General features: G+C 39.6%; 2 protein-coding genes across 5 annotated transcripts; one reads left to right on the top strand and one right to left on the bottom strand.

Annotated features, from left to right (window-relative positions):
• Window positions 1-15: 15 nt before the first annotated feature.
• DGCR8 (DGCR8 microprocessor complex subunit) lies at window positions 16-19,842 on the top strand. Of its 3 annotated transcripts, none has more exons than XM_062504732.1 (14): window positions 16-250; window positions 5,964-6,962; window positions 7,386-7,548; window positions 8,714-8,856; window positions 9,538-9,820; window positions 11,323-11,520; window positions 11,882-11,983; window positions 12,526-12,624; window positions 13,007-13,089; window positions 14,231-14,331; window positions 14,802-14,908; window positions 15,123-15,250; window positions 15,567-15,680; window positions 16,019-19,842. In XM_062504732.1, exons 2-14 carry the CDS (start codon window positions 6,240-6,242, stop codon window positions 16,100-16,102), a joined length of 2,328 nt encoding a protein of 775 aa, XP_062360716.1. In that variant the 5' UTR covers window positions 16-250; window positions 5,964-6,239; the 3' UTR covers window positions 16,103-19,842. The 3 variants fall into 3 exon arrangements, with proteins under 3 accessions (XP_062360716.1, XP_062360718.1, XP_062360717.1); XM_062504734.1 differs by lacking the exon at window positions 16-250 and adding an exon at window positions 3,823-3,843; XM_062504733.1 differs by lacking the exon at window positions 16-250 and having other exon boundaries at window positions 5,789-6,962.
• An 831-nt stretch (window positions 19,843-20,673) lies between these two features.
• Window positions 20,674-27,317, bottom strand: TRMT2A (tRNA methyltransferase 2 homolog A). Of its 2 annotated transcripts, none has more exons than XM_062504203.1 (11): window positions 26,737-27,317; window positions 25,914-26,022; window positions 25,245-25,426; window positions 24,264-24,378; window positions 23,899-24,014; window positions 23,222-23,333; window positions 22,627-22,749; window positions 22,267-22,369; window positions 21,653-21,769; window positions 21,335-21,431; window positions 20,674-21,008 (listed from the first exon to the last, which is right to left on the bottom strand). In XM_062504203.1, the coding sequence occupies exons 1-11, from the start codon at window positions 27,315-27,317 to the stop codon at window positions 20,735-20,737; spliced, it is 1,929 nt and encodes a 642-aa protein (XP_062360187.1). In that variant the 3' UTR covers window positions 20,674-20,734. The 2 variants fall into 2 exon arrangements, with proteins under 2 accessions (XP_062360187.1, XP_062360188.1); XM_062504204.1 differs by having other exon boundaries at window positions 22,267-22,342.
• Between the last annotated feature and the right edge of the window lie 63 nt (window positions 27,318-27,380).

Here is a 27,380-nt window from a genome sequence, read left to right as displayed (position 1 = left end):
TGGTGGAGCGAAGGAACAGGCACGGGAACGGGCCAATGGCAGCCGCGATTTCAAATCGGCGACCGGGGACGCTGCGGACGCCATTGGCTCGGCTCGCGCGGGGTTCCGCCCGCGGGGAGCGGAGGGGCTCAGCGCAGGCGTTTAAAGATGGCGGCGGCGCGGAGTGCCGGACGGTGATCGTGAGGCGGCAGGACTCGCCCTCAGCCGCAGCCCCGGCACAGGAGCGGCGGGGTCGCTGGGGATGGCCCAGGTGGGTGCGGGCCCCGCGGGGCGACGGGCAGAGCGGGTCTGCGCGGGCACCAACCCCTCCAGTCCACAGGCCGCGGCGCCAACGGGCCCGCCGCGCTCCGGCCGCCTGCCGGGAGCGGCCCCCGGGCGCGGAGCCCGGAGGAGCCTCTCCCCGGGCACCCATATCCCATCGCTGGAAGCCGCCGCCCTGCCCGGCGGGTATTTCCCTGCGGCGCTCCCCCTGCGCCCGGCCTGAGCGGCCTCCCACCAGCTCAGAGCTGGTGTCTTGTTTTGTTCAGGATTTGTTTTGTTGTTTTGTTTTGTTTAATCGTTGCCACCCCAGCCACCTCCCTATTCGCCTCGCCGTGGGCTTGTGTTCAGGATTGTGGAAGGGAGGGAAGCGCCGTGTGTGTGCCCTCGGCCCCTCGTGGTGCGGGGCGGTGGGGACTGTCGGCTCGGGCGGTCCCTCAGGTCCCTGTGTCTGGGCAGAGGAAGGCGCGGGGGGTTCCTGTCCCCTCCGTACAGGGGACACGAGCGTGTCTCGGCTGCGCGCCCAAGTTGGGAAGAAAAGGCACCAACCTGTGTGCGGGCACGCAGAGACTTTTTTAGTTCTGGCACGTTGAAGGTAATGTGATGTCTCTGTAACTCTGAGGATTCTTCTTCATGTATTCTTTCTATCAATAGCAAATTATCTCGTTCAGCCTCTGAAAGGTTAATTTTTCCTTCAGAAGAATTCAGCTTCACCTTTTTCTTGGTTGGAAACAGTTAGTCCTTTTGTACCTGCTTTCCTTGGGCTTCGGGTTTGTCTGCAAAGTTTGTTTGTCTGCTGAGGCTTGAATATCCAGGCGTTGCTCGACCATAAATTGCAATTGGGTGAACACATTCAGTTTATTTATTCCCTTAGGTTGCGAGTTAGAAGTCTTGGAATTAGATCTTTTATTTTTGTTTTGTGATTTGAGAGGTTGTTCTGTTTGGGCAGTTAAACTTAGGGGGTCCTATCTTTAATTCTGGATGAGGAGTTGGGCCGCTAGGTTTTTTTGGGCAGCTCCTTTTGATTATCAGGATTGTTTTGCTTTTTTTAGAGAACAAAAAGGGATTTTGGTTCCTTGTGTTTGTTGATTTTCTTTATACCTAAGAAACCTGCATATGAAAGGAAAGGAAGAAGATATTTCTTCTTAGTCTCTGATTTTTGCCTTTTGTCAGTCAATTTCTTGTCTTACATAATTAATCAAACCATTTAAACTGTGCCAGAAAACTGCTCAGGCTCTAAAAGCAACTGTTGTTTTGCTGTTTCTGAGAATGGCTTTCCAAAATTATGTGCTCTGTTCATTCTGAAATGGAATGAGGTGTTATGAACTGGAGAACTTCTTGAGCCTTGTTTCTATTTGCCACTGAAAATGTTATTGTTGGGCTCTGGCTTTATTTTCTTGGCTGTCCTTGATGCCTGACTTTCACAAAGTGGTTGTTTCCTTCAGAATCTTTCTACTTTAAAGATAATAAGAAGATGCAAATTCTTACATGTATTATCTTACGGAAGGTTTTCTTTTGGTACTTCCTGTTCTGGTTTAAAGAAAATAAATTCAGTCTCTTCAGGTTTTAGTTTTGTTCTTTTTTTTTTTTTTAGCAGTGCTAATAAATAGGATTAACTTATTTCTGGAGTTGTACTTGTTGAAAAGACACACTAGGTATAATAAAAAGTAGGTAGATTAACGTGAGTGGGGAATTACTTTGATATGGGTTAATGGATCAGCACCTGAGTTACCTTTTGGGGCTGGAGGATGAGGACTTTGTATTTGGGTAGCAAATAAAGAGAGTTTGCTCTGAGCCACTCCTCCTTTTGAGGTCCACTGAATGTAAAGTAAGCAGTCTCTGACAGTTTCTTTTCAAAAGTGCCTTTTTGAAAAGGGAACATGTGGTATGCTGCTCCTTGCTGAAGTTACAGGTATTTTTAAAGAAAATGTGTTCTTTATTAAACTCATTTCTAGACTGCTGACCTGCTGTAACTGAAGGAATTTTCCTTTGAGTTTGGACGATGCTGGTTACAAATGTTAAGATTTTGGTTTTTCCTGCCTTGAAAAAAGATATTTTCTGTCTGATTGTGGGAATGGGCAGTGGTACTTATTAAACAAAGTAGTTTTGTTTTTTATCTTTCTGCATTTAAAGGTCATGTGTAAGACAAACCAGGCAAAGATTATTCTTTCTTTGGGACTTACGCAGTTTGCTGTATTGTATTTACATTTCCCTCCCCATCTGTACTGGTTTACTTTTCTACATGAAACTTTTTAAAATGATGAGCTAAAATAAGAGTAAGCAGTTAAAAATGTGGAAATTCCATGTGCTGGTGATCTGCAGAGCATGAGCTGTGCACTCACATTTTCAGTGGTTGTGCTGCCTAGTGCAGCTGCCAGTGGTATTCTGCTTCTTTGGAAGGAATCCTTATGAAAAGTGTTAATGGAATTTGGTGGAGCCTGGGAGAATAAAATCTGTTATTTCAGGACAGTTTAATGAAGGATGACAGTAGGAACCTGACTTGTGTTTCAATGTAACTTGGTATGCTGAGCCTTTTTGTGTGTGGCTGTTATGTTCCCTTATCTAAGGCCCAGTTGGCTGTTTGTAACCTACGAGCTCATCTAACTCATCCTTTTGCCTTTCCTCTTTTCTGTCTTTTCAAATACCTGATAGCTCAGTGGTTTTGTTGCTTTGTTGTTTGTTTCTTTTTTCCCAGCCTCTATTATAAAGGGCATATTGTAATGTCAGCTGGCAGGGAAGTAGATGGGAATTGGCCCTGTGTTCCTCTGCTTCTGCCCTGCTTTTTGTGGCTTATAGGCAGGTATTGTAGCCCACTGTAACTGTAGAGCTGCTGTTACCTATAATCAAAAGAGAAAAAAACCACTGCAACTGTGTTAGAATAGTAACAAACAGATCTTTCTTTGGAAGCTTCCAGGTGCATGGTTGTGATGGACTCACCTGGCACCGGATTTCTAGTATAAGGTTAATTAATTAGGGTATCTAACAAAGACATCCAGCAGGAGATTCAGTTGCCCCAGTAACCCACCCCTGGATCAGCCCTTAGAGTTGGTCCAAGGGTTCTCTGCCTACTTCTTATTGTGTCTTACTGTGGGTCCCCTATTTAAAATAAGATTAAACAATACTCCAAGAATGTGTTTAGAAGGTCAGCTTATCGAAAGGTCTAAAATCTTAGAGAGTGTAGGAAAAGTACTAGAGTTAATTAAGGAGCTATATAACTATATAATAGTAGTCCACAGAGCTGCAGGTACATGAAAAATTTATGACAAGCAAAAATCTTTTTGGCATCACTACCAGACTGTTACGTTACCCTAGGGATGTGGCGGGTTCATGGCTAGAAATGGAGAAAGCTCATTTGAACCCATCTTGGTGTAGTACTTTTCCTGACCCAATGTGTGTGCACTGAGGAGCAGACAGTCCCTGGCAGTGGTTTGCTGTTCATCGTTCTTAGCTATTCATCATTTCACAGCCAGCAAGAAAGGCAAGACAACAAGAATATCGTTGTTACCAGTGCTTGAATAGAATAACAAGACATCTTTCCCACAAAGAGCAGAGGTGTTCTATCAGTGAACTACCAAAGCTGGGCAGGTAAAGGTTAAGTTCTTACGTTTTGGCATTGGTGGTGTTAAAATACTTCAGCATAGGAGCAGGATGTGTATCAGGGGTCTGGAAATGGCATTAATGATCACATCTTAGCCTTGTCCAAAGTCAGTCTTTCTCCTTGGACCAGGGAGCTCCTCAAACACAAGGAAAAAAGGCTTTGCTCCTTCAATTCTAGAGTGTGGATTTCAGTATTCCATTTCTGTGTGAATTACTTCTGCTTGTTCTTTCCATCTTAGAGTCTTCTAAAGACTCTTGAAAAAATTAGATGACTTAGGCATTTAGTTTCCAGGAGTTACTGAACTCATGCTGTGACTTTTGATTCTTTTGTTCAGAGTTAAGACACGAATGATTTAGTGAAGAATTTAATAATTGGTTATTCACTTTTTTTTTTTGCTTTTTTTAATCTGAAGATGAGGAAATTTATTAGACAAATATGTTCCTGGGGTGTTCTCTACATTATATGTTTAAGAGCTTATTGAAAGATGATGGAGTTGCTCATTGCTGAGGTCACTGTATGGTCATCTTGTAGGATGGAATGGATTTAAATACACAGAATTGCTTGTCTTACTGGTGAATGAGCCATTTTTCAATCTGAGAATTAATGTGTTGGTATCAGAGAAGATGAGATTATTTTAGAGTTCTTATCAGTTTTTTCTTTTTTCATTTTATAATGCATGTCAAACTCAGCATGTTGGATGTGTCACAATTTTGAGTAGCTTTTAAAAACCCCACACACAATCAAAAAACCACCACAAAATATTAATTCCTCTGCTGTCTCAGTGAAACTTGCTTTGTTGCCATATTAGAGTTTACTCTGTTATTGTTATATACTGTGCTTTCTTCCAGCTTCCAGGTAGGTAACTTCTGTATGTTGCTGAATTTTATTGGTCCCATTGTAACTTCTGATTTCCAACTTTGTTCCTTGCCCCAGTTGTTTGGATAATGCTGTTGGTTTGTTCTGCCTGGGCGGGCATAGAGCTACATGAGAGAATTACCTTGGTTTCTCTAAGTCCCTCATGACAACCCAGACCTGCCCTGTTGCCTTCAATGTTGCACAGCAGCATGAGAGATCTTGGAGCTTGTCTTTCCAAAACAAGACTTCTTGGGAAGACTTCCTCTGCCAGCTGGGAATAGTTTGAAAAGAGCAGATTCAGCCAGCTGGCTGCCTAGGGCAGAGTGACAGTGCTTCATTTCTAGCTTTTAGGAAGATTCAAGCCTGGTTTGGGCTGGCATGGAGGGACTTGGAGAAGCCAAAATACTCAGGTAAGAAATTATCCTTCTTTTTCCCCAGGTGCTTTTGGTCCTGCACAGATGACAAAAGCGTAATTGAAGAAGTCATAATAGCCATGGTAGAAACAATCACCTAATGTGAAAAATAAACTTTAAACACTCCCCATCCCCTGTAAAATTTCCTAGAGGAATTGAATACTTTTTCCAGGTTAAATTTCCTAAAACATTGGCTTTTGAATACGTTCCAAAATTAATTTGAGCTTTAATGCTGTGTGTCTGAACCTGAATTCCTCGGACATAATGAATAAATAGTTCCATAATAGTGCAAGATACGAGATCAAATGCCTAATATCTGCTTATCTAGACAGTGATTTTCTGTGATATTTTAGTAAATTGTGAGATTTCAGAAATAGCTGATAACTTAAATTTTGAGAAGCCATGACCATAGTCTTTAAAATCTTGTTGGTTTTGCAGATTGTCTTAAACTGTAAGCTAATTACCCTTTCTGCTGTGTGGGTAAGTATGGCTTGAATACCAGGTTGTTTCAGATTATGGGAAAACTTCCCCAAAATGCAGTGTTTAGCCTGTCATGCTTAATGCCCTGCCTGCTAACCAAGTGGAGGTGGTCAACTAATCATCAAGGCAACTGTGTTAGTAAATTCTTGTTCTGGTGTACAGCTCAAGCAATAACACCACTCTAGTTTTCAGCCTCATTTAAGATGGTATCTGGGTACCCTGCTTTTCTCACTGTGAAAGTGTCACTCTTCTACTTGAAATTTATGCTGGAAAGAGTGAAATGTTTTCTTTCTGCTTGGGATACTATTTCTATTTTTTCCTGTGACAAATTTTTTTTGTTTGTTTGTTTCCTCTTGTAGGTTGAAAGAAGAAAAGGAGACCAGCTTGCCCAGTGAAGATGCACTCTTAGTCTTCAGCTATTTAAGCTGAATGCATTGTGATTTCCAATAATTGAGACAGTGATTCTGAAAGCTGTCTACATTAATGAAAAGAACAATGTAGTCAGCTTAACTGAATCATCAGTGTTGCATATTGAATAGAACATGATAAACCAATCCTGATGGACTCATGCATGTTAGGAATATAGAGATAAGCATTTATTAAAGCATTGTTTTTTTAAAAGAGTAATTTTAAAAATGGAGAACTATGAAAATGTACCACCCCTCCCTAAAGAACCTGCAAGAGAAATGAATGTGGAGAATCACACTTGTCGGCCCCCTCTGCCGCCCAACGAACAGCCTCCACCACCTCCCCTGCAAACGTCCAGTGACGCAGAGGTAATGGACGTTGGCTCTGGTGGTGATGGACAGTCAGATACCCCTGCTGGGGACACGCACAGTCTCTGCAGAACACAGCTGCTCACAAAGGGATCTGCCTGCTACAAAAGTCATCTTATCATAGACCCCAACAGTAGTGACCAAAGCCCGAGAACTGCTCGTCACGCACCGTCAGTTCGAAAGTTCACCCCAGATCTTAAGTTACTGAAGGATGTGAAGATTAGTGTTAGCTTTACAGAGAGCTGCAAAAGCAAAGATAGGAAAGTTCTGTACACTGGAGTTGAGCAGGATTATAAGGCAGATACAGAGTTTGGTATTAATAATGTCAATGGGGATTTGCATGTTTGTCCTTTCGGTGGTAGTAATGGTAAAGCCGTAGGGATAGGGGGTGAAAGTGATGACAAGAAGGATGATGAAAATGATATTGATCAGGAAAAGAGAGTGGAATTTGCAGTTCTGGATGAGCTAGAAGACTTTACCGACAATTTGATGGAAATAGATGAAGAAGGAGGAGGGTTCACATCTAAAGCAATCGTTCAAAGAGATAAAGTGGACGAAGAAACCTTGAATTTCTCATATGAGGTAAGTAAATCCACATCTTTGCTGGGTAAGAGGTTTCCAAATGGCTAGGAAAAAATGCAAATAAATAATGTTCTAGAAGTGTGCGGTACATGAGTCAAAAACAGTGAATTTTCAGAGACAGAGCTTTGGCTGAGAACCTCTAAACTATTTTAGTTAAACTTAAAGGTTGTGTTGCAGCTTCTGTAGTTTTCTATAAAAACAGCATTTAAAAGTCTTCACTACACAATTGCAGTTCATTTTACAATGTAGGTTCTAGTTCTCACAAACTTATTTTCTTATTTTTCAGTCTTTTTACTGGAATCATTGGAAATTTCTAGTTTCTGTCTGTATGGAAGTACATATCAAAAAGTCTGCTTTCTTTTTACAAGGGAAAAGGGAGGTTGGTAGGCCCAGAAGGATAGTGTCTGATGAAGTCTCTTTCAGGACGACTTTGATAATGATGTGGATGCTCTGCTGGAAGAGGGTCTTCGAGCACCCAAAACAAGGAGACTAGATAATGAGAAATACGGTGGTGAAAGTGATCACCAGTCTGATGGAGAGACAAGTGTGCAGCCAATGATGACCAAAATCAAAACTGTACTGAAGAGTAAGTTAATGTGCATTTAATAATTGTAGGTGCTGTGTATAGCTTGTGTCTGTAGAACAAAAGTGTATCAACAAGTGAAGTGTGGGACAGCAAGTCATGTGAAATCATTAAAGTATTAGAGAATTTTGTTGTTGGGAGGCTGTGCAATATGATTTTTCGCGTTCTTGAACAGGGAAGTTGATTTTTTTTACTTTTGATCCCTTGTATGTAATAAAGAATACATTTTAGTGTGCGGATTTGGGTTAAATGATGAAGAACGTTACCTCAGTGCTGGGGAGGTGAACAGGGATGATCTGGGGTTTTTGTCTCTGCACATTCTGGCGTTTTTCCTGCTTCAGTTACATAGGCTGTTGAAATTGCCCCATGTGAGGTCTCTATGAATGCAGTCCAGGTTGAAAATAACTAGAAGAGTCAGTGACTTACATTTATCCGATTTTATTGTGTTAGAAACTACTAATAAAGAAGAGCTGAGAACACAAACCCATCCAGAATAATGTAATGGAAAATACTCCGAATTAGAATTAAAATTTAAACACACACTAGAGGAGTATTTTACAGCTTCACTGTATTCTGAAATAAAAAAAGCAAATAACTTTTTGCTCCAAAATTGTGTAGTAACAGAGGATTGCCAGGAAGCTTCCAGCAGAGATGAATAGTCTCTGATGTGTGATTTGGTGAGACATGAGACCTTGACTTAGAGATGAGCTCTTTGCTGGCTGTTTGGGGTCTCTGAATCTTGGTAGTGTTTCAATGCAAACTTATTCCTGAGTATCAAGTGAGAAGTTTTTAACGGAAAATGGAGTTGTTTCTGAAGCAAGTATGACTTTTCCAGTAAATACTTCCCAGTGGTGCTTGTGATAAGTATAAAAAGACACAAGAGAATTCAATGATGAAACAAACAAATCTGTCTATATAAAAATTACTGCTACTATTGCCTTTAGTTGAGAGTCATTAAATCTGTAATTTTGCAGACTTTAGTCTGGATTAGAGGCATTTACCTTGTTACTAAAACAACATCTCTGTTAGTCTAATGCAAAACACTGTCGATCTTGTTTCAGTGCCATTTTATTCTTTGGGACAGAAAAAGCAATAAATAAAAGCCTAGATTTTGTTTCTAATCTTCTAAGCAGTCTATCCAAGTTTAAAGCCATTATTTGCTTTAAAGGTCGTGGCCGCCCTCCTACAGAACCTTTGCCAGATGGATGGATCATGACGTTCCATAACTCGGGCATTCCTGTATATCTGCACAGAGAATCTAGAGTTGTTACCTGGTCTAGACCTTATTTTTTGGGAACAGGAAGCATAAGGGTGAGAGCTGTCAATTACTTAAATATTTACTAAGATTTAAAAATTAGATATGTTCCTGCAGTCAGTTGAGTTTTTTTTTTCTGCTTTGGCGGGCTTGTTTCCAGTGTTTGTATTGAGATCTTGAAAAATAAATGCTTTTTTGTCTGACAATCTGATACAATTTTTCTTAGGTGCTTTTTTTTTTTTTCCTTTTTTAAGTGAATGAGATTATCTTGTTTGGTGCCTTCATTTTTTTTGGTATGACTGCAAAATTGGGGGTTTATTGCAACATGAAATATACCTAGGGATCATTTATTTGTAGTTGTAAACTAGTCTGAACTGTGGCTTATGTCCACATTTGCAGAAGTAAGGATCATGAACCCAAGGAATCTGCAGAAGTTGGATTTAGTGCCATGGACTTATACCTCAGGAAAGCACAGTGGGTTTGATGGAAACATGCAGAATTTGCATGTAGCTGAAGAGATTGTAGTCTGGAGCTAAACCAGCAGGTTTGTGTCAGTGTCACAGTGTGAGGGTCCCCCAGCAGTGGCCCTGCTCAGCCCTTGACTTTGCTGACTGAAAAGGAGCTTGAGCCTGGACTGAGTACAAATAGTTTTTGTCTTGCTTGCATCTTTTGGATCTGAGTTTTGCTTTTGGTGACCTTAAGGTACTGAAACCTTCTGTATTATTTTATATTTGCAGAAACATGATCCTCCCCTTAGTAGCATTCCCTGCTTTCATTACAAAAAAATGAAGGAAAATGAGGAAAGGGAACAAAACAATGACATAACCCCAAATGGGGAAGTATCACCTGTAAAGCACCTAGATAAATCCTCAGAACTGGAGTGCCAGACAGAAGAACCAGATTCCACTGCTGCTGATTCTGGGCCTTTAGATGACAAAGATCCCTCTGGGGGAGATGCAGCACAAGGAGCTTTGGGTCAAGTTAAGGCCAAAGTTGAAGTATGTAAAGATGAATCTGTAGGTATGTATGGAATTTTTCTTGACTTGAGGTAATGACATTTGGGAGGTTTTATTCTGACTTGCTTACTGAATTATAATCTTTTATAATCCTGAAACCCTGAGAGTCTACACAGAAAGGTTTTACACAAAAAAGTGAACGTTTTGGTAGTTTAGTCCTGTAGACTTTATCTCAATATAAGAATCAGTTATGTCAGTGTGTACATTTCTGTTGTCAAATGTTTGTGTGACTTCTTCAGGTAGGCTTTTCTGTGCACTCTCAGTATTGGCTGAGTTACATCTATTTTAAGGATGGTCTCTTAAGATAAATGATATAGTTAAACTATATTTTTGTATTTGCACAAGTCTAGCAGACTAAGTCATGCAAATATAATTGCACTCATGCAAAGGGGTGTGATGCTTTGTTATTTTATTCATGCAAGTCTGATAGCCTCTACACAAATAGTCTAAAGGCATCATGCCAAAATCACCACCCAGCAGAGATGAACTTGGAGAGGAAGCTCATGTGTTACTTACCACATCTGCATACCTGAGAATCCCAGCCATGTAAATTGCTGCTGCTCAGAATATTGGTATGGATCATAGGCTGCCATTTGTCTTGGTAGTGCTCAGACATACAACTTGTCTGTGTCATTAGATGTGTCATGTCCAGTCCAAAAAACATGCCAAAAGATGTAAAAAAATAAAATAAAATCATCAATATTTAACAGCAAAATTAAAGCCAGTAAGCACTCATTTTTGTACATGAAGTTCACCTGTCTGTCTCTCTCTTTAAATAGGATCTGTTCTGTATTACTGAAAAAGATACTGAGTGATCAAGTATAAGCGTGACTTGAATTCGGAATTCCTTGTGGAAGGAAACAATACCAGCAGCTTGCTTTTGTTTGTGTACATCTTTGGATGCTACTCAGTATTTTTGCTGACTATATTTGCAGACTATCCTATAAAGGAGAAGCAGCTGTACTACAATCTTTTAGTATTCTGTGTGTGAATTAATTGAATTAAATGCTGCTCATAGGCTGCAGATACCCAAGGAGTTCATGGGACATTACTGTACAGTGTTTCATGGAATACTGCATAATAAGTAGGCAGGAACAGTTGGGTTTGGCTTCAGGGAACTGAGGCTGAAAGCACAAGTACTGTACTTTCACTGTGCACCTTGCTTCAGGTAAAGGGAAGGTGATTAGGTGCTGAAGCAGAACAATTACTGGTATTTTGTTGCAGATTGTGTTGGGTATTAATGCTGGTTAGGAATTAGTAAAATCATCAAGTACAGAATAAAATGATGTGGTTTTTTTAAATTTTGTTTTCTGGTTGGAACAAACACTTTGCATTTGATCCTATAATAGGAAAACTTACAGTTACTTCCGTTAGTCCAAAGCAGCATCTTAACCTTTTGCTCCTAGCCTAAGAAAATAATTATAGCTTGTTTAAAACAGTGGAAATAGAGAACTTAATGCTTGTTCAGTGGTGAAGCAAAGGGACTAACTTGATTGTGTTTCTCAGATCTGGAAGATTTTAGACGCTATCTTGAAAAACGTTTTGACTTTGAACAAGTGACTGTAAAAAAATTCCGGACCTGGGCCGAGCGACGCCAGTTCAACCGGGAGATGAAGCGCAAGCAGGCGGAGTCTGAGCGGCCCATCCTGCCAGCCAACCAGAAACTCATCACCCTGTCTGTGCAGGATGCACCTATTAAGAAAGGTTAGCTGATCTAGCTGCAGTTCAGATATGCTGTGTTGAAGACTAATTGCAGCCTGACTTAATATAAAAAAAAAACCAAATCCTGTAATAATCCCCTTAATTCCTGATCCCGTATTCTGTGTTCTTTGAGCCATCGTATATTGCATAGGAAGGGAAAAATACTGTCAAAATGTATTTCTTATTCAGAAGACTAATTTCTAAACAAAAATATTTTTGTTTAAGGTTTCAGTCCTGGTAAGTAATGACTGCCTTCAGCTCTTGTTACTGCTGAGTGTTGCTCAGTATTGATTTGTTTGTAACAGAAATTTTTTCAAAAACTGGAACTTATGACTGTTTTCCCTTCTTCGTGTCGTTTTTGCAGAGTTTGTCATTAATCCCAATGGGAAGTCTGAAGTTTGCATCTTGCATGAATATATGCAACGAGTCCTAAAGGTTCGCCCTGTTTACAATTTCTTTGAATGTGGTAAGTCTGTTTCCTTGAAGAACTCTATTCTGGTCTTGATGCTTAAGCAAGAGTCCAGAAATGCTGCATATATGAAAAATATAACTGGAATCAGGTTAATTTTTTTTTTTCCCTAAGTAGTAAAATATGTTCCATTAATTGTTGTTTTTCCTGTTTGGGTTGGGTTTTTTTTGAGGGTACCTTATAATTATTCAGAATTGTGCTATTTCTGTATATGTGCTGCATTATACAACTGAAATTTTAATATCAGAATGTGTAGCTCTTGTATTCACACCATGATACAAAAAATTTGGAATATTTGAGTTCTGGCAGATTACCAGTGGTCTCTTAAAATCTCTTAAGTTCTTTATTTGGAAGAAAGAAGTATTAAGTCTGTTAATGGAAAACTCTGTTAATTAAACAATTTTTCAGTCTTAATAAAGAATAAACCATTTTCATCCCTCTTGAAGCTGAAATGAAGAAAACAAATCTTAGTAGTGGTGATATTTCATGTATGTTGGGAGTTCCAAAAAGCTTTCTTTTCTTTCCTCCTCCATTTCCAGAGAACCCAAGTGAACCTTTTGGAGCCTCAGTGATTATTGATGGAGTAACTTATGGGGCAGGAACTGCCAGCAGCAAAAAACTTGCCAAGAATAAAGCTGGTAATGTTTTTTTCTTTTCTACCAACTGCTGAACTGTCTCTGTTTGCTTTTTGTACCATTCTAGGATTCTGAGGGCCATAGTGATTCAGTACAGGGGATTGGCTGTAAGAACTAGGGGATGATAATGACTTGTTAATTTCATGTCTTAATGGCTCTGGCACTTCTAAAATGAGACTGGAATAATTTTCCTTTTGTAGACACTTTGTAAAAGCTAATTTCTTCTTGTTTGAATTAGTTATGGGGCTTTAATTATCAAGCTGAATTAGAACTTTTTTCCTTTGAAAAGTAAGTGAAAAAATTTCTTACCAGAAGAAAATGCCTGGCAATTTCTAGAGATATTTTTGTTTATTTTAAACCTGAGATGTTTAATCATTTTCTGCAGCTCGAGCTACACTGGAAATCCTTATTCCTGACTTTGTTAAACAGACCTCTGAGGAGAAGCCCAAAGACAGTCAAGAACTTGAGGTACTGAGCTTGTTTGTAAAACACTGCACATTTAGTATCAGCTATCTTGCTGAAAATTAGTAAGATTGGAAGTCAGATGGAAATATAAAATCCTCCTTTTAGAGCAAGACTTAAGGCAAAGAAAATACTTTTTTTCCTACCAGAATAGATCAGAAAGTTTGCTCTGATGCAGAGAACTTTATTTCACTTTAAAATAAGGTAGTTTGAAAAAGAACTTTTTTTTTTTTTTAAGAACCTGTTGGTTCTTTATTGACCAACTTACCTGAGATCTTCCGAGGCACCAGGCTGCCTGTGCTGCCCTGCCTTCCAGAACTCTCTGGTTGATGCCAGGAAGTGTTCAGAGCTAGGTGCTGTTTGGTTTTGTCTGGTCATCTTAGGACACAAAGTAAGAAGTAAAACTGTTCAGGCTTCTGAGGTGTTTTTGTTACCACATGGTGAAATCCCATCGTTTAGGCAGTGACTTAAGGTTTTTGAGGAAATGAGGATTTGAGGAAAAACCAAAGGAAAAATTTTCTTTAAGAGGAGAGTTGTACTGTATTCTCAGGTTCTGGGAGAATTAAATAGCTCATTGATCAGTGATGCCATCAGTAAGGAGTAAAGGCAAAATCAGTGATCAGCCTGGAAGGAATGTGTTCCAAAATGAAGCATACACAGAGGGAGTTGTTTGTACCCTTGCTTTAATGTAGAACTGTATGGTATGCCCTGCACTACTGAAGTGATCATTAAGGAAATGCAGACAATTTTTTCTTTCTTTTAAAATAAAATACCAAATGTGCCAATAGCTGTTCTGTTCTCTTTCATTAAACTACAGCATTCTGGTGAAATTGTGTTTCATAATTAGTTGAAATAACCTTGTCTTGAGGAATTATGATAAAGAGTTTATAGGATTGTCATTTTTATGTACATATGTAATAATGTAAGATTGGAGTTAAAATTTCTGTCTGCAAATGTTTGATCAGGTGTGACAGTTCTAATGATGTTGCTTTTAACCCATTATGGATTTAAAAACACTTTTTTAAAAAAAGTACTGAGTACAGAGCAAGAAAAGTGATTTATTGTAGCAAAGGAGAAATTAGGGTTAAGGACAATATTAGGTTTTTATTTGCACAAGGCACAAGAACCTTTTTCAATTCCTTTGCAGTATTTTAACCATATCAGTATTGAGGACTCACGGGTATATGAACTCACCAGTAAAGCTGGACTCTTGTCTCCATATCAGATTCTCCATGAGTGCCTTAAAAGGTAAGGCTGCAGCATGAGGACCCGTGTGTGGTGTGAGGTGGTGTGGTTGGGTTAGGGTGGTGTGGTGTGGTGTGGTGTGGTGTGGCTCAGGACCTGCTGTTTGCTTGTTGCTGCTGTTTGTCAGTGACCTTGCCTGAGCTGCTGAGCTCCTTGGGCCTGCGAGAGGCGTGGTGGGGGCTGACCTGGTTAGTGCCCAGTCCTCTTAAATTCCTGTTTGCTGTTTGTGCCTCTTTGGAAATCAGGATGTAGTTGTTGGACAAAGTGTATTTTGTTTCCTCTTATACAGAGTTGCTTTTTCGCTTTACTCAAGTTACTGATCTAAAAAAAAACATTGTTAATTAATGTGTTGACATTTATTATTAATATATCTATTTTCATTGCAATGCCTGTCCAAGACAACTGCAACCACGTCACTTGTTTGTAGTTTTACTTAGTATGTGATCTTGATTACATTTGTGTTTGTGCTTAAGAAACCACGGAATGGGTGATACATCCATAAAGTTTGAAGTGATTCCTGGGAAAAATCAGAAGAGTGAATATGTCATGACTTGTGGCAAGCACACAGTGCGAGGCTGGTGTAAGTACAATAATTGCTGTGACCTTTGAATCTCCTCTTCCTCTCCTCCTGTTCTCTGCTGTCCATTCTGAGGGTGCTAGTTCAGCCACCGAGCCTCTCGTGTGCTTGACCTGCTCTTCTCTGGTATCTCAGTTTTGACTAACTCAAGTGAATATTTGTGGCTATCATTACATAATGTGCTGGTATTGACACACTTCCATGGTTATTTTTACAGGCAAAAATAAAAGGGTGGGGAAGCAATTGGCTTCTCAGAAAATCCTTCAGCTACTGCATCCACATGTGAAAAACTGGGGCTCTCTCTTGCGAATGTATGGCAGAGAGAATAGCAAGCTGGTTAAACAGGTGAGCAGACTTTTGTTTGAGTGTAACCTACCCTGTGACTGGAGTTACACTTTTGGATTTTTCTGGATTTGTAAATTAAATTTCAACAAAACTTTAAGGAGCCTGGTTTTCATTGACAGTAATAACTGTGTTAATCTTGCATCTCCTATGTCAGAATTAAAGAACATGTTTACCTAACTCATGGAAGTAGACATTCCTGTTCAAGGAGGTAAACCAACTACATACAGAAATACAACGGTCTAAACTTTGCTCTATGTACATGAAATTTTTTTTGGAAAAAAGTTGATCAGTTGTTGCTTATGATTCTGTTGAATAGGAAACCTCTGATAGAAGTGTGATAGAACTTCAGCAGTATGCCAAAAAGAACAAGCCAAATCTGCACATCCTGAACAAGCTACAGGAAGAAATGAAAAAACTGGCCCAGGAAAGAGTGAGTATATATTCTCATGTATTGACAAAAAACAACATGAATGTCATGGGTCACATGTACCAGTGATCAGTGTTTTCTTGCTGCTTTTACCCAGTATTTTAAGTAGAGAGAGCTCTTGAAAATTTGATTGGGAGTCTACTTCTGGGGAGATTGTCATCCTGTCTTTTAAACTGGCTTATAACTTCTGTACCTACTTCTGAACCTTTATTTTTAACATTATCTGGTTAGCCTCTTGCAATAACTGACACAAGTTTCGCAAAAATGGTTCAGAATTTTAACTGTTTTATCATTCTATTCTCTTCATGACTCTGTGGTGGGGGTTGTTTTTTATGTTTTAGGAGGAAACCCGAAAGAAACCCAAGATGACAATAGTGGAATCAGCTCAGCCTGGTAGTGAACCTCTCTGTACTGTTGATGTTTAATGAGAAAATGTGCAAGTGGGGAGCAATAACACAAATGGAGGAACTAAATTTTCAACAATTATTTAAAAATTGTTTGCTGCAGAATGCAAGATAACTTTTAAAATCCAAGCTGCTTCAGTTATGCATTGTTCTTTTTGCATCATCAGGGCAATATTACTTTTTCCTAGTTTCTTTTTCTTTGGGGTTTTTTTTCCTTGTTTATTACCTCTGAGATGTGGATGTTTAATGAATTGATCATAAAGATCTCTCCTGGGGCAAATGCACAGAGGACAGGCATGTTCACACAGGATAAAACCAATCAAGCACTTTCTCCTGGAAAGCCATCCATGTTGTTTGGAGTGGATGTAGTTTAAGTATGAATTCAGAATATCTATGTACAGGTTGAAGCTGATATTATATATATACACATTCATATATATGTATATATAAAGAAATATATGTACATCTTGTATGAACATGCCTAAAACTATTTTTGTGAAAAGTTTTGTTGCATTTCAGCACATAATAATATGCACTGATAAGACACTTTGGTGACAAATACAGGAAAGTGGTGAGCAATGTTTCTAATGCCATAGGATTAGGCCAGTAACTCCGTTTCTTTTTGTTTTGTTTCCTGTCTCCTGCCAGGCTTAGTTATTTGACAGTAGAGGATGCAGATTTTGTTATTACTTGAACAAGAATACCTGGTAGTGTTAAGAGTAACAGGTTGGAGATTCAAAATTACTGGTGTTTATTTTAAATGAAAAGAGCCTGTGTTTGTTTACAGATCAGTTGAACAGGGAAAATATGGCCCCACTTATGATTAAAATAAAAACTGCAATTTAAAAGGCTGTTTTCAAAGCTTGGAGCAAAAATGCAGCTGATGATGGTTGATAGTCTGAAAATATTTTGCCAATGACTTTCCACTCCCTTTTCCCAGCAATAAAACAATTTCTCATTTGTTTGGTGTCAGATTGCATCTGACTTGATCAATTAAGTCTTAATTCATTTGCACCATAGAAGCAAAGACTTCAGAAAAAAAATCAACTCAACCCTTAAGTCTGACTGCAGCAATTTAGGTTTTTTTTGAGGCTTTTGTTTTTACTTTTTTAATTGCATTTTTAGTTTTTAAAGAAAGTGTGTAACTTCTGCAATGAAAATTAGAATGTAGATTTGGAATATGACATAGAATAATAAGTAGAATGAGACCATAACCAGTTATACTCAAATAAGAAAATCACAAATATGCAACTACTTTAAAATACAATCCTGGCAAACGGGCAGTACTCACTGTGTTATCTGAGGCTTTATTAAGCCAAGCACAGAAGAAATAGTGTGGCTGTGTGAAAGCACTGCTTCGTGGGTTTCCTTCTCCACAAGGGTTCACTGGGTGACTGCAGGAACTCTTCTCTTGCAACCATTTTTTGGTTTGGTCTTGAATAAGAGCGAAAGCCAAGCTGGTGGTAGAGCAGCAGTGACTTATCCTGGACCTGCACTGCTCCATTTTTACACTCCTCCTGCTCCTGTTGGGAATGAAAGGTCAGTTCTCTGCACCTGCTGCAGCTCCTGGTACTTACATTGACAGGTATCTGGGAGCTTGAGGGTTTGGTATTTTTGTTTTGTTTGTTTGGTTTGGTTTTATTCTGATTTTTTTGTGGCTTTGTTTTATAATTTACCATGTTACATAGAGAGTGCTGCAGTATATTGAATTTAGTGCCTACTGGATTTTAAAAATGTTGGCATCAGTATTGTAAGACCTCCTTTTAACATCACATGTTACTCTGGAAATATGTGGATTTTAATTTATTTCAAACTTGTGTTTTCTAATGTGTTGCATATAATATTTGAGGTTAAATAGGAGGAGTCATGGAGTCTTAACCTGTTTCTGTGTTTAAATGATGCGCTTGGAGGTCTCTGCAAATATGAATCCACCCACTTTTTATTATATTTAGCTTTTTAGTTCTATAGTTGTAATCCTGTTACAACAGGATACGGGTAGTTGGGAGACAATATATAAACTATTATTTAAAGTGGCCTGTCTTGGGGAGAAAAAAAAAACAAACAAAAAAACACTGCCTCTGCTGTTTTTTTTGTATAGCTTTAATAAATCTCCATCTTTTGAAGGGTATATAATATTGGTGCAGTAGTGACAAGCAGTGATTGCTGTTTGTCTCTTTTCATTGTTTTTATTGGGACTTTTCTGTTTTCATGAAGACAGGGCTTTTATCTTCTATGCCTAAATGTATTACTCTTAGGTAGGTTTTATTTCAGCTTGTGTTTTCAGCAGAAAAATCTGTACTTGGATGGATAGCACTGTAAAAGACAAATCACCCTTGTAGATCTTTTTATTTTTCTGAAATCAGAATGTCAATGCATTTGCAGGTCACCTGCAGAATACCCATAGATGCCTCACTTACCAATTTGTTTTCATTAATTTTAAGAGGATTGCTGTATTACCTCAGTCTGCCACTATCAGAATCACAAGGTGACCATTGCCCTTAATTAAAACATCCAGAGATTTCATTGTGAACCAAAGCCTAGAACGTATATTATGCATTCTAAACAAACATAAAAAGATGGTATTAGACCTTGCTGCAGCCTTTAACTGGAGAGATGTCCAGAAAATAGCGCAATAACTGCTGGAACAAACAACGTAACTGCTGTTTATGTCATTGTGAAGTATTCTTGTGTTTTAATGTTTACTATTGTTTGGAGTGTAACAGTCTTGCATTTGCACATAAGCACGAGCTGCTGTGATAGAGGATAGATCATTGCATTAACTTCAGCTTCTGCATGAACACTTACAGTGTGATTCAAGATGTATCCTAAACTTGTCTTGTAACTCTTGTGTGTTTTCTAGGTAATCGGCTGTAAAGGTTTAGATCTGATTGTATGAATGCATAAAAACTGCTGCTTTTGTCAGATATTTGTTATTTATCCCTTCTATATCCAGGGGAAGATGGGTATTTTTGTAGGGATGGAGTGTATTTTTAAGAACTGTTCCATCCTTTGGGGATTAGACAGTTTTTGCTTTGCATATTATGTGCTTCTCGACAAAAGTGTGGTATATTGACTTTAAGGATTAAATTTGTGTGCATTCAAATCTTCATGGTACTGACGGAAAACTTACTGTGACTTTGGTGACTAGTCAGATGCTACCTACTGAAACACCAGTCATCAGCTTTTTTTTAACATATTTATTAGACAAAACTGAATTAGTTGGGTACTCAACTTTGGAAAGACTATTATGCATAAACTTAACTGTTGTATGTAAACTTCCATTCTTCTGTGATGCTGTTAGGCTTTATACAAATATATTTGTAACATCCAAGTATTTAAAAGCATCATGATTATCTTACTAATTCACTAAACTGTACTTTGGTTCTGGAGTCAAATTCAGGAAGTGATAGCCTCCTAACTTTCTGTGGGAAGAAATGTGAAGTGCAAGAAGCCATGCTGTTATTAACCAAATAAAATTATCAGTGACAGTATTTCAATGTGTATCTGAAAACACAGGAAGACAAAACAAAGTTCATCCTTATTGCCCCAGCAGGTACCAATGGTTGCTGTTTGAGTTGTGTTGGGTGCAGTTGCTTGGTGCCAGCGCTACATTGGTACAACTATAGAGCCTCATTTTCACTGAGCCTCTGCTTGCTTTTTTCCTGCACAATCATGTAATCCTCTGTGTTCAGTCTCCGAGTACTACATGTGTATTTTTCAGACAATTAGTTTCGAGCAATAAAGTTTGATATTATAAAATGTGCCAGTGTGATCAGTATTATGATAGCTTAAGCATATTTAGAGAAAGGAACTCTTATTCAAGTCCTCTAGGTATTTTTAAAGAGAAATTAGATCAGTGCAGCCTTGTTGGTTATGGACAGACCAAATCACTTTTTGGTGAGGAATGTTTACATGGTCAAACACCTGGAATGAAATTAAGTTGCCTATTTTTTTTAATTGGGATTTGTATTTTTATTTAAACTATGGCACGGCTGGAAATGTTACAACCCAAAGTGCTGGGTTTTGTTGAGTGCAGGTACCAGACACTGGAAAGGTGGGGGCTGTAGTAGAATTTTGGTGTTGTTGTTGTTAGGCTGTATTAAATGTATGTAAGAAGTAAGTTGAGTTTTAACTCCTTTTGACAGTGTTGCTGTCTGTTCTGTAGTGTGGATCACAGTCCAGTGAGGGTAGCTGCTCAGCCTTTAACTGCAGTAATTCCTGACTGGAGAGCACGTTGTGGAGCTCTCAAGCCACGTTTGTCTTGACCCCCAGTAGATGCACTGGCAGTGCAGTACAGTTCAGTTCTGGCTCTCAGTTTTCAGTGGTGAGAAAAGCAGGATTTGGCCTTAGCCTGTATAACATCCTGTCCCTGGAAGTGTTCAAGAGCAGGCTCAATGGGGCTCTGAGCAGCCCGGTTGAGTAGGTGTCCCTGCTCATGCCAGAGGGGTGGTTATGAGATGATCATTAAGGTGCCTTCTAACACAAACCCTTCTGGGAACTGATGATCATGAAATTGAATTCAAATGAGAATGATGAAATAAGTTGGAAGCCTTGCAATTACTCTGTTGTACAGAGATTTATTACCTGGGTGTTACAGAAGTGATGTTTTAGTGCAGTTAAAAAGCAAAAGCAGTTTCTGCAGTCTCTCAGGAATTAAGGTGAGCCCTCCCTTGGACTGCAGTGGCCATGGCCAGCAGCTGTCTGGCTCCCCTCCCCGGCTGCAGAGCTGATGCCATCCACGCCCCCAGCCCTGCACGCTGCTGCTGTGATCGCTGCTGCTGCTGCAGAGCTGCCGTTGGCGTATTCCACCCTCTCAAAGAAGATCAGTAACTCACAGTGCCTGGTCTGAGGGAACAGATCCACAGCCATGGCTCTCACAGGCCGGAAGGAGGCTCCTTTCACCCTGTTGGAAGGGGCCCGGCACAGACTTGATGGGGAAGAAGGGCAGGAAGAAGTGTATTAATGTTTTAGTACACTGCTCAGCACTGCTGTTCTTCGCAGAGAGGATTTTCTTCCCCAGGCCTCAATTCCATGACAGGCTTATTCACTACCCCAACTATTTCCATTATGACTTCTGTATTGGGCAATACCATTCCAAGCCAGCTGCTGCAGCTCCCAGCCGTTTCTGGTGAAAGATAAGCCTCAAGCAACATGGCTCGCAAATAAAAATGTAGCGGTGGTCCCCCCGCCTCAGAAAACATAGTTTTCTTCTTACCACATTTAGTAAGTCAACTTAATGCAAGAAACACTCACTCCACAAAGTTATTCATTGCAGCTCTGGGATTGCAGGAGACATAGATGAGCTTCTTCAGATGTTCAGCTCTTCTAAGGGCAAGAATTACCTTGGAATCTAGATGATCAAGACCACAACAGCTATTTACTGGTTCTATGTGCAGCAAGAGCCTCACAGAAGAATGACAGGTAATACTCAGCATGAGTAAAACTGCTGCAATGTTGCTCCAGACTATACCTGAAGCTTTCACTTAATTTATTCCAGTGGTGGTTTTTCCTTGGCTTCCCACCCAACACCCTTCAAGAGAACAGACTTAAAACCCTCACTGGTGAACTTACGCAGCCCTGCTCGTGGTGGATCTACAATTGTGATCAGGTTCTGAGGAGCTAAAACGTTCATTAGGGAAGGAACAATATCTTCTGCCTTCCCACAATAAAATTCAATATTACTCAGTTCTGTAAGAAAAAAAGAGATGCTATCTGAGTACTTGTCTAGTCAAAGCAACTTCTAGTTCTTCACCTTGGATATTAAGTTTTGATGCCTCAGAAACTCCAAATTGTTTAGTCTACTGGAAGCAGTGTAATTTAAACAATCACTGTTAACTTCAGATGATTTAACCAACAATAATTTAAGCATTTCTGTTATCTGGGCTAAAGCAAAAGCCTACGCACACCAGCTATGTTAATGTTTTCTTTAAGAGGGTAACTGTGGTTTCATCTCATTTTTTACACTGAAATATATGCTTTACTTTTCAATTTACAAAAACAAAAACTTCAATTGGAAAATTGATCTCATAGGCCAACAAGGTATTTGTTTTCAAGAGCAATTAAGCATTTAAATGAGACAAGATCACTATCAACAACATGTAATTCCAGGCTGCATAGATAAAGAACAACTGGCTCTGCTACAACTACTCCTTACCACACAACCTCAGCATTTCAGCTTAACTCACCATTAATCTGGGCATTTGCTTTGGCATCCTGCACAGCTTCTTGGCAGAGCTCAATTCCAATTACCTTCTTCACTCTCTGTAGAATTAAAGGAAGAAGATCCCTCTGTGATATGTGTGAATTTCAGCATTTTTCATAGCATCAGTAATTAACAGGGACTTTGACTCCTACCCAGGCTCAACACAAGGGTGACCTTTCATAATGATGTGGTAAAGCAGCTGCAGGCAGTTTAATTACAAATGAATTCAAAAAATTAGGATATAATCTGCTGCATTTCGCATACATTAGTTATTTTCTTCCCTTGTAGCCACTGTTAAAAATAGGTTAAAAGTAGCTTCTATCTAGGAATAGAAACTGCCAACCTTTGCTAAAGAAATCCCAATGGTTCCTGTCCCACAACAGATGTCCAGCACGGTGCTCTCTTGGCTCAGTTGTGCCCACTCCCCAATGGCAGTGTACAACACTTCTGCAGCTTGTGTGTTCACCTGGGAAATTAAGTTTCCAATAGATCTACTTCTTTACAAACAGTAAATATGTTTTAATGAGTCTTAGTAAAGCATATTTTCTTGTTTCTAAAAAACAAATCATAATACGTTAAAAACACATTTTAAAGTGCTGGAAGGGCAGAGATAAGTTCTGGAAAAGCAAACAAAAATTAGTAATACAAGACTACTGAACTGTATTATTACATGTTCAGTGTTGCAAAAGGTTGCCATGAAACAGGAGGAAAATGATAATGAACTAGAACATAGAAAAAGTTGTCTTCAATGTGCTCCCATCAAGTTTACAGTCATTCACTGCTTTTACAGCCAAACATAACACTTACTGCTATTTAATCACACCAATTATATAAAAGGTTAAATTTCTAGGTGTGTAACATCTTGTTCCACAGCATTAGTCAAGCTCAAGAGCATTCATGCAGATCCAGTTAAATGAGCAGCTTGACATTATCCTTACTTGAAAAAATGCATGAGGAGAAATTCTAAATTTTAGTCCAAGGAGTTCTTCATATATGTACTTATCACCAGCCACATGCTCCAAAGGCAAGTCTTCTATATTGGGAGATTTCCTGGAGGTAGGGGAGGAAGGGGGAGATGACAGAGAAGGAAAAACAAAACCAAAAAAAGACAAACATACTTGTTACAATCTTTACCAAAGCTGGAATCATCCTAAAAACTGTAGTGCTACATCCTAAGCAGTAACATCTATCATCTGCTGTTGGAGACTGTCCTTGGCCATTAATGTCTCAGAGTGTGCAAGGACCTCCACCATCTCTAGATGAAGATGATGTGAGCCTTGTGCTCTATGGAAGATGGGGAGATGGAAAAATTCACATAAAGAGGGCAGAAAGGCAGAAGTTACTTGATGATAACAAACATTCATCTACTGCAGCAAACACTTCTATAGCTTGACAGCCAGCAATGGCCAGTGGGTTTACCCACTGAAACTCTTGCTGCCTTTATCCAGAGAATGGGAAAATGGAGGAGTCTCTTGTGGAAAAGGTGAATAACTTCAACAAATTAGTAATAACCGTTGCTGCTTGTATGAAGTAGACAAAACAATGCTATGAAGTTTGCAAACACCAAAAATCCAGCCACCACCAAAATCCCCCAAAGCAAAGTCAACTCTCTCACCTCTGTCCTTCCTCCACAAAGTACAGGGAAGTAACACCACTGCTCTTTCCTATCCCTTCTGTGAAGTATTTTGCCAGAGAGATTTTCAGGTCAGCTAGCTCTTCTTTACTCAATTTCTTAAGTTTTCATGTGAAAGAAGGGAGAATAATCATTTTAGTGGCTTCAAGATACGATTTAGTGTACACTTTTACACAAGAATATTACTTGTTCATTTCCATGTATCAGATTAGTCTAAACAGAATTAGAGCAATGAAGCACGGTAAACCACACCAAGTAATTATTCCATTTCTCTTTTGCATGCACAATTCATAAAATCAACTTTAAGTAGTGATATTGGGCTGCCCATTAGCTATCAAGTGAAATACCTGAGGATTGAAGTAAGCAATTGCCATGATGTGGCCGCTGCGGCTGGTGCGCACCGTGAGCTGTTTCCAGTGCCCTTCGTAGGTTTCGGGGCTGTACACGCAGTAAGGAGTTGATCTGCAATTTGCACAAGCTCTGTTACTTACACACAGAATTCTTTTCTTGTGTAGCATTAAAAAGTTTATTGGATCCAAAGAAGGTCACTATGCGAAGTGATGGAAAAAATGCTGAGCGCAAAAAGGGGGCACACTGATTGGTCAAAAAAAGAATGACTTCCAGCTAAGAAAGAGTGATGGATAGTATCTCCTAAAATAAAAGAATCTGTCCTTCCTCACAATCCTCTTACCCGTTTTAACACATGCAAAATTAGAGGCAACAGGCGACTTCTCACTGCATTCAGAAAATGACTCTACTCTTTATAAATGCTTTCATTAGTTTCTCTGCTTCATACCAAGCTCAGATCTTCCATCTTCATGATTCTTCTGTGGTATCCATTTTTGTGGATTTAACTGCTTTTTAAAGAACACATCCCTTTTTTTAAAAAAAGTACTCTTGCTTAAATGTGCAACTTTTGGTTTATTCCATTCTGTAGGATGATTCTTCTCATCCAAGGAAGCACTGGACCTTGGTTAACTAATTCCTCTTTTCAGAAGTGTTTTTCTGAGTGCTTCTTTACAATTAGTGGAAGAAGCTCCTGAGTAACACACACACTTTTTACTATAGATTTACACAGCCCACTGCTTGCAATGCTGTGTTCAGCTGGGACCTGTCCCCCATCTCTGAGCAGCTGAGTAGCAGCAAGAGAAAAATTCCTCATGATCCAGGCATAAGGTAGAAACAACGAATCACTAAAATTTGAGACTGGTATATCTTAGATCCTAAAGCTCAGAACAAACACTAATTAAATTTATAGATATTTTTGATTAAGATATAAAAACCTTTATGGATAAACTTTATGGATAACTCATTTTACTTATGCTCACCTTATGTAGTCTTGGAAAGCTTTTACTACTTTTTTGGCAATAGCAGGAATGTGAATAGTATCAAATGGCTCCACTACAGCACATGTACCACCCTTATATTTGCCAAGGCGACAACCCACAGTTTTGTCTTCTTGATTTACACCAATCCCAATCAAGAACTCACATTTGTTGCGATATCCAGTCTAGATTTAAAATAAAGTTATGTAAGATATTTACACAGCATTTATTTGCACATGCCAAGTTTCTCCTGAAACAAATCCCATATGGTTAAATGCATTTGAAAATGGACACGGGACATTTAGCTCGTATGGAAGATACTCATGGATTTTGATGTGTGTGAACTAATAGTAATAATTAAAAGGTATTAGGAAATCTTGTTATTTAAAAAGAAAAACACTGCCTCTGTTGAGGAATGTATTAGCTTACAACACAGGCTTGCAAGGACAGCATATTCATTTTAAAGTTATAATAACCAGTTAATCATATTTTTCTGCTTCCTATTAATATTTCCAAACAGTATTTACGTGAAAGGCAACAACATCTAAAATACATCTTTTATTACAAGACGAAGTCGAATACTCAGTTTGTCCACTGTCTCTCAAGACCAAATAATGAACAGAACCCTCAACTCATTAACCCTGTTCCACACTTTACCTGAGATTACATTACCTGTAAGGGTGATGCTTTCACTCCCTCCACTGGGCAACACAATTTATTAAACTTCTGCTTCTGCAGGAACAACCAGGGTAATAAAGCTCTGTTGTTATTTCCTATTTCCCTGCCCAAATCAGAAACAAAAAGTGTAAAGCACACATTTAGAAAAACTGAGGCCAAGAGTTGCACAAGACTTCTTTTTTGTATAGGGCACAAAAAAGAACCAGGTTATCACATGGAAGAGTGTTTCTTCCAGAATTTTTAACAGGCAAACCCTCTCCAACTTCGTAAGAGCTGGAACCTGAAAAAGTAAGGGTCAAATGTAGTTACAATGCCTATGTACTGGATTTATCAACATACCCTGCATGATAACTAATGCCAGTTTTATCCAAGGCAAGAGACAGAAGTGATACTTTGATCTCCAAAGACCAGGCATAAAAAAACTCCTGAGTGTTTAAAAGAGAACATCTTTTAAAAGACAAATTCCTAGTAGTAATTTGTCATCTCTACAGACTGATTCTCTCTTGCACCCTGTGGCAATGCCATTATTTTATAGGCACAAACATCCTTCTGCTTATGGAACAACAGACTTTAAAACCAATTTCCCTTCATTAAGTAATCATTTGAAGGTGACCAAGAACATCAATAGTAAGTTTTGACAGATGAAACAGCTTTTTTTAGGCTGTAGCATCGCAGATTATCTTGTGGTTACTTTTGACAGGGGAGTTTTGACCTACCTCTAACTCACTTCAGTTTAGAGGTATCAATTGGTGTGAATTTAGCTATATCCCATCACAAGGCCAAGTCTTGTACACATTACGTTACAAACAGGAATTACTTTGTCAGCCTCTGCAGCACTTGTTCGCACTCCTGCTTCTTCTGGGCCAGCTGCTCTTCATAGGGCACGTTCCACAGCGGGGTCACCACATCCGCGATCCGCTTGCTCAGAGGCTCCTCTCCGCAGGGAGCCAGGCGCTTCGCCTCTCCCTGCTCCGAATCCTCCTCTTGCTTCCTCTTCTTGGCGATGGGGTCGGCTTTGGGCTTGGCCAGGCGCACGCTGAGGTGGCGGCTCTTCCAGAGCGCGCCGTGCAGCACCCGCATGGCCTTGTCCCGCTCCTCCTCGCTCTTGAACGTCACGAAGGCGAACGTCTGCTTCCCGAAGAGTTTTATCTTGTGAGGACTGAGCCCGTACTTGGCAAGGAACTTTTTCACATCATTAAACCCAATGTATTTGGGCAGGTTCTGTATCTCTACTTTATAGATCTCGGAGGTGAACAAGTCTCCTTTAATGTATCTATATACGTCGGGGCTCTCCGCGGGGTCTTCCCCGGCCTGGCTGTCCGGCTCAGCCCCATCTCCAGCCTCCGCCGCAGGAGCCGTGCCGCGGTCGGGATCGCAGCGCTCGCCTTCCTCCGCCATGGTCCCGCCAGCCCCTCAGCGACCCCGCGCACCTCCCGGGCCGGAGCCGTAGCCTCACGGACG

This window comes from Cinclus cinclus, chromosome 17 (genome assembly GCF_963662255.1).
Source record: "Cinclus cinclus chromosome 17, bCinCin1.1, whole genome shotgun sequence".
Lineage (NCBI taxonomy): Eukaryota > Metazoa > Chordata > Aves > Passeriformes > Cinclidae > Cinclus > Cinclus cinclus.
The sequence above is the reverse complement of the archived record's forward strand: the minus strand, read 5'-3'. Positions and strand labels throughout refer to the sequence as shown.

Bases quoted from the DNA above. Each gene is read 5' to 3' on its own strand.
- DGCR8 (XM_062504732.1), top strand. From the start codon at position 6,240: ATGGAGAACTATGAAAATGTACCACCCCTCCCTAAAGAACCTGCAAGA. The intron at 14,332-14,801 runs GTAAGGCTGCAG...TTTGTGCTTAAG, and splicing joins CTCCATGAGTGCCTTAAAAG to AAACCACGGAATGGGTGATA. The intron at 15,681-16,018 runs GTGAGTATATAT...TTTATGTTTTAG, and splicing joins AAAAACTGGCCCAGGAAAGA to GAGGAAACCCGAAAGAAACC.
- TRMT2A (XM_062504203.1), bottom strand. From the start codon at position 27,317: ATGGCGGAGGAAGGCGAGCGCTGCGATCCCGACCGCGGCACGGCTCCT. The intron at 24,015-24,263 runs GTATTTCACTTG...TGAAAACTTAAG, and splicing joins TTGCTTACTTCAATCCTCAG to AAATTGAGTAAAGAAGAGCT. The intron at 23,334-23,898 runs GTGAGAGAGTTG...CCCTACCTCCAG, and splicing joins TTTGTGGAGGAAGGACAGAG to GAAATCTCCCAATATAGAAG.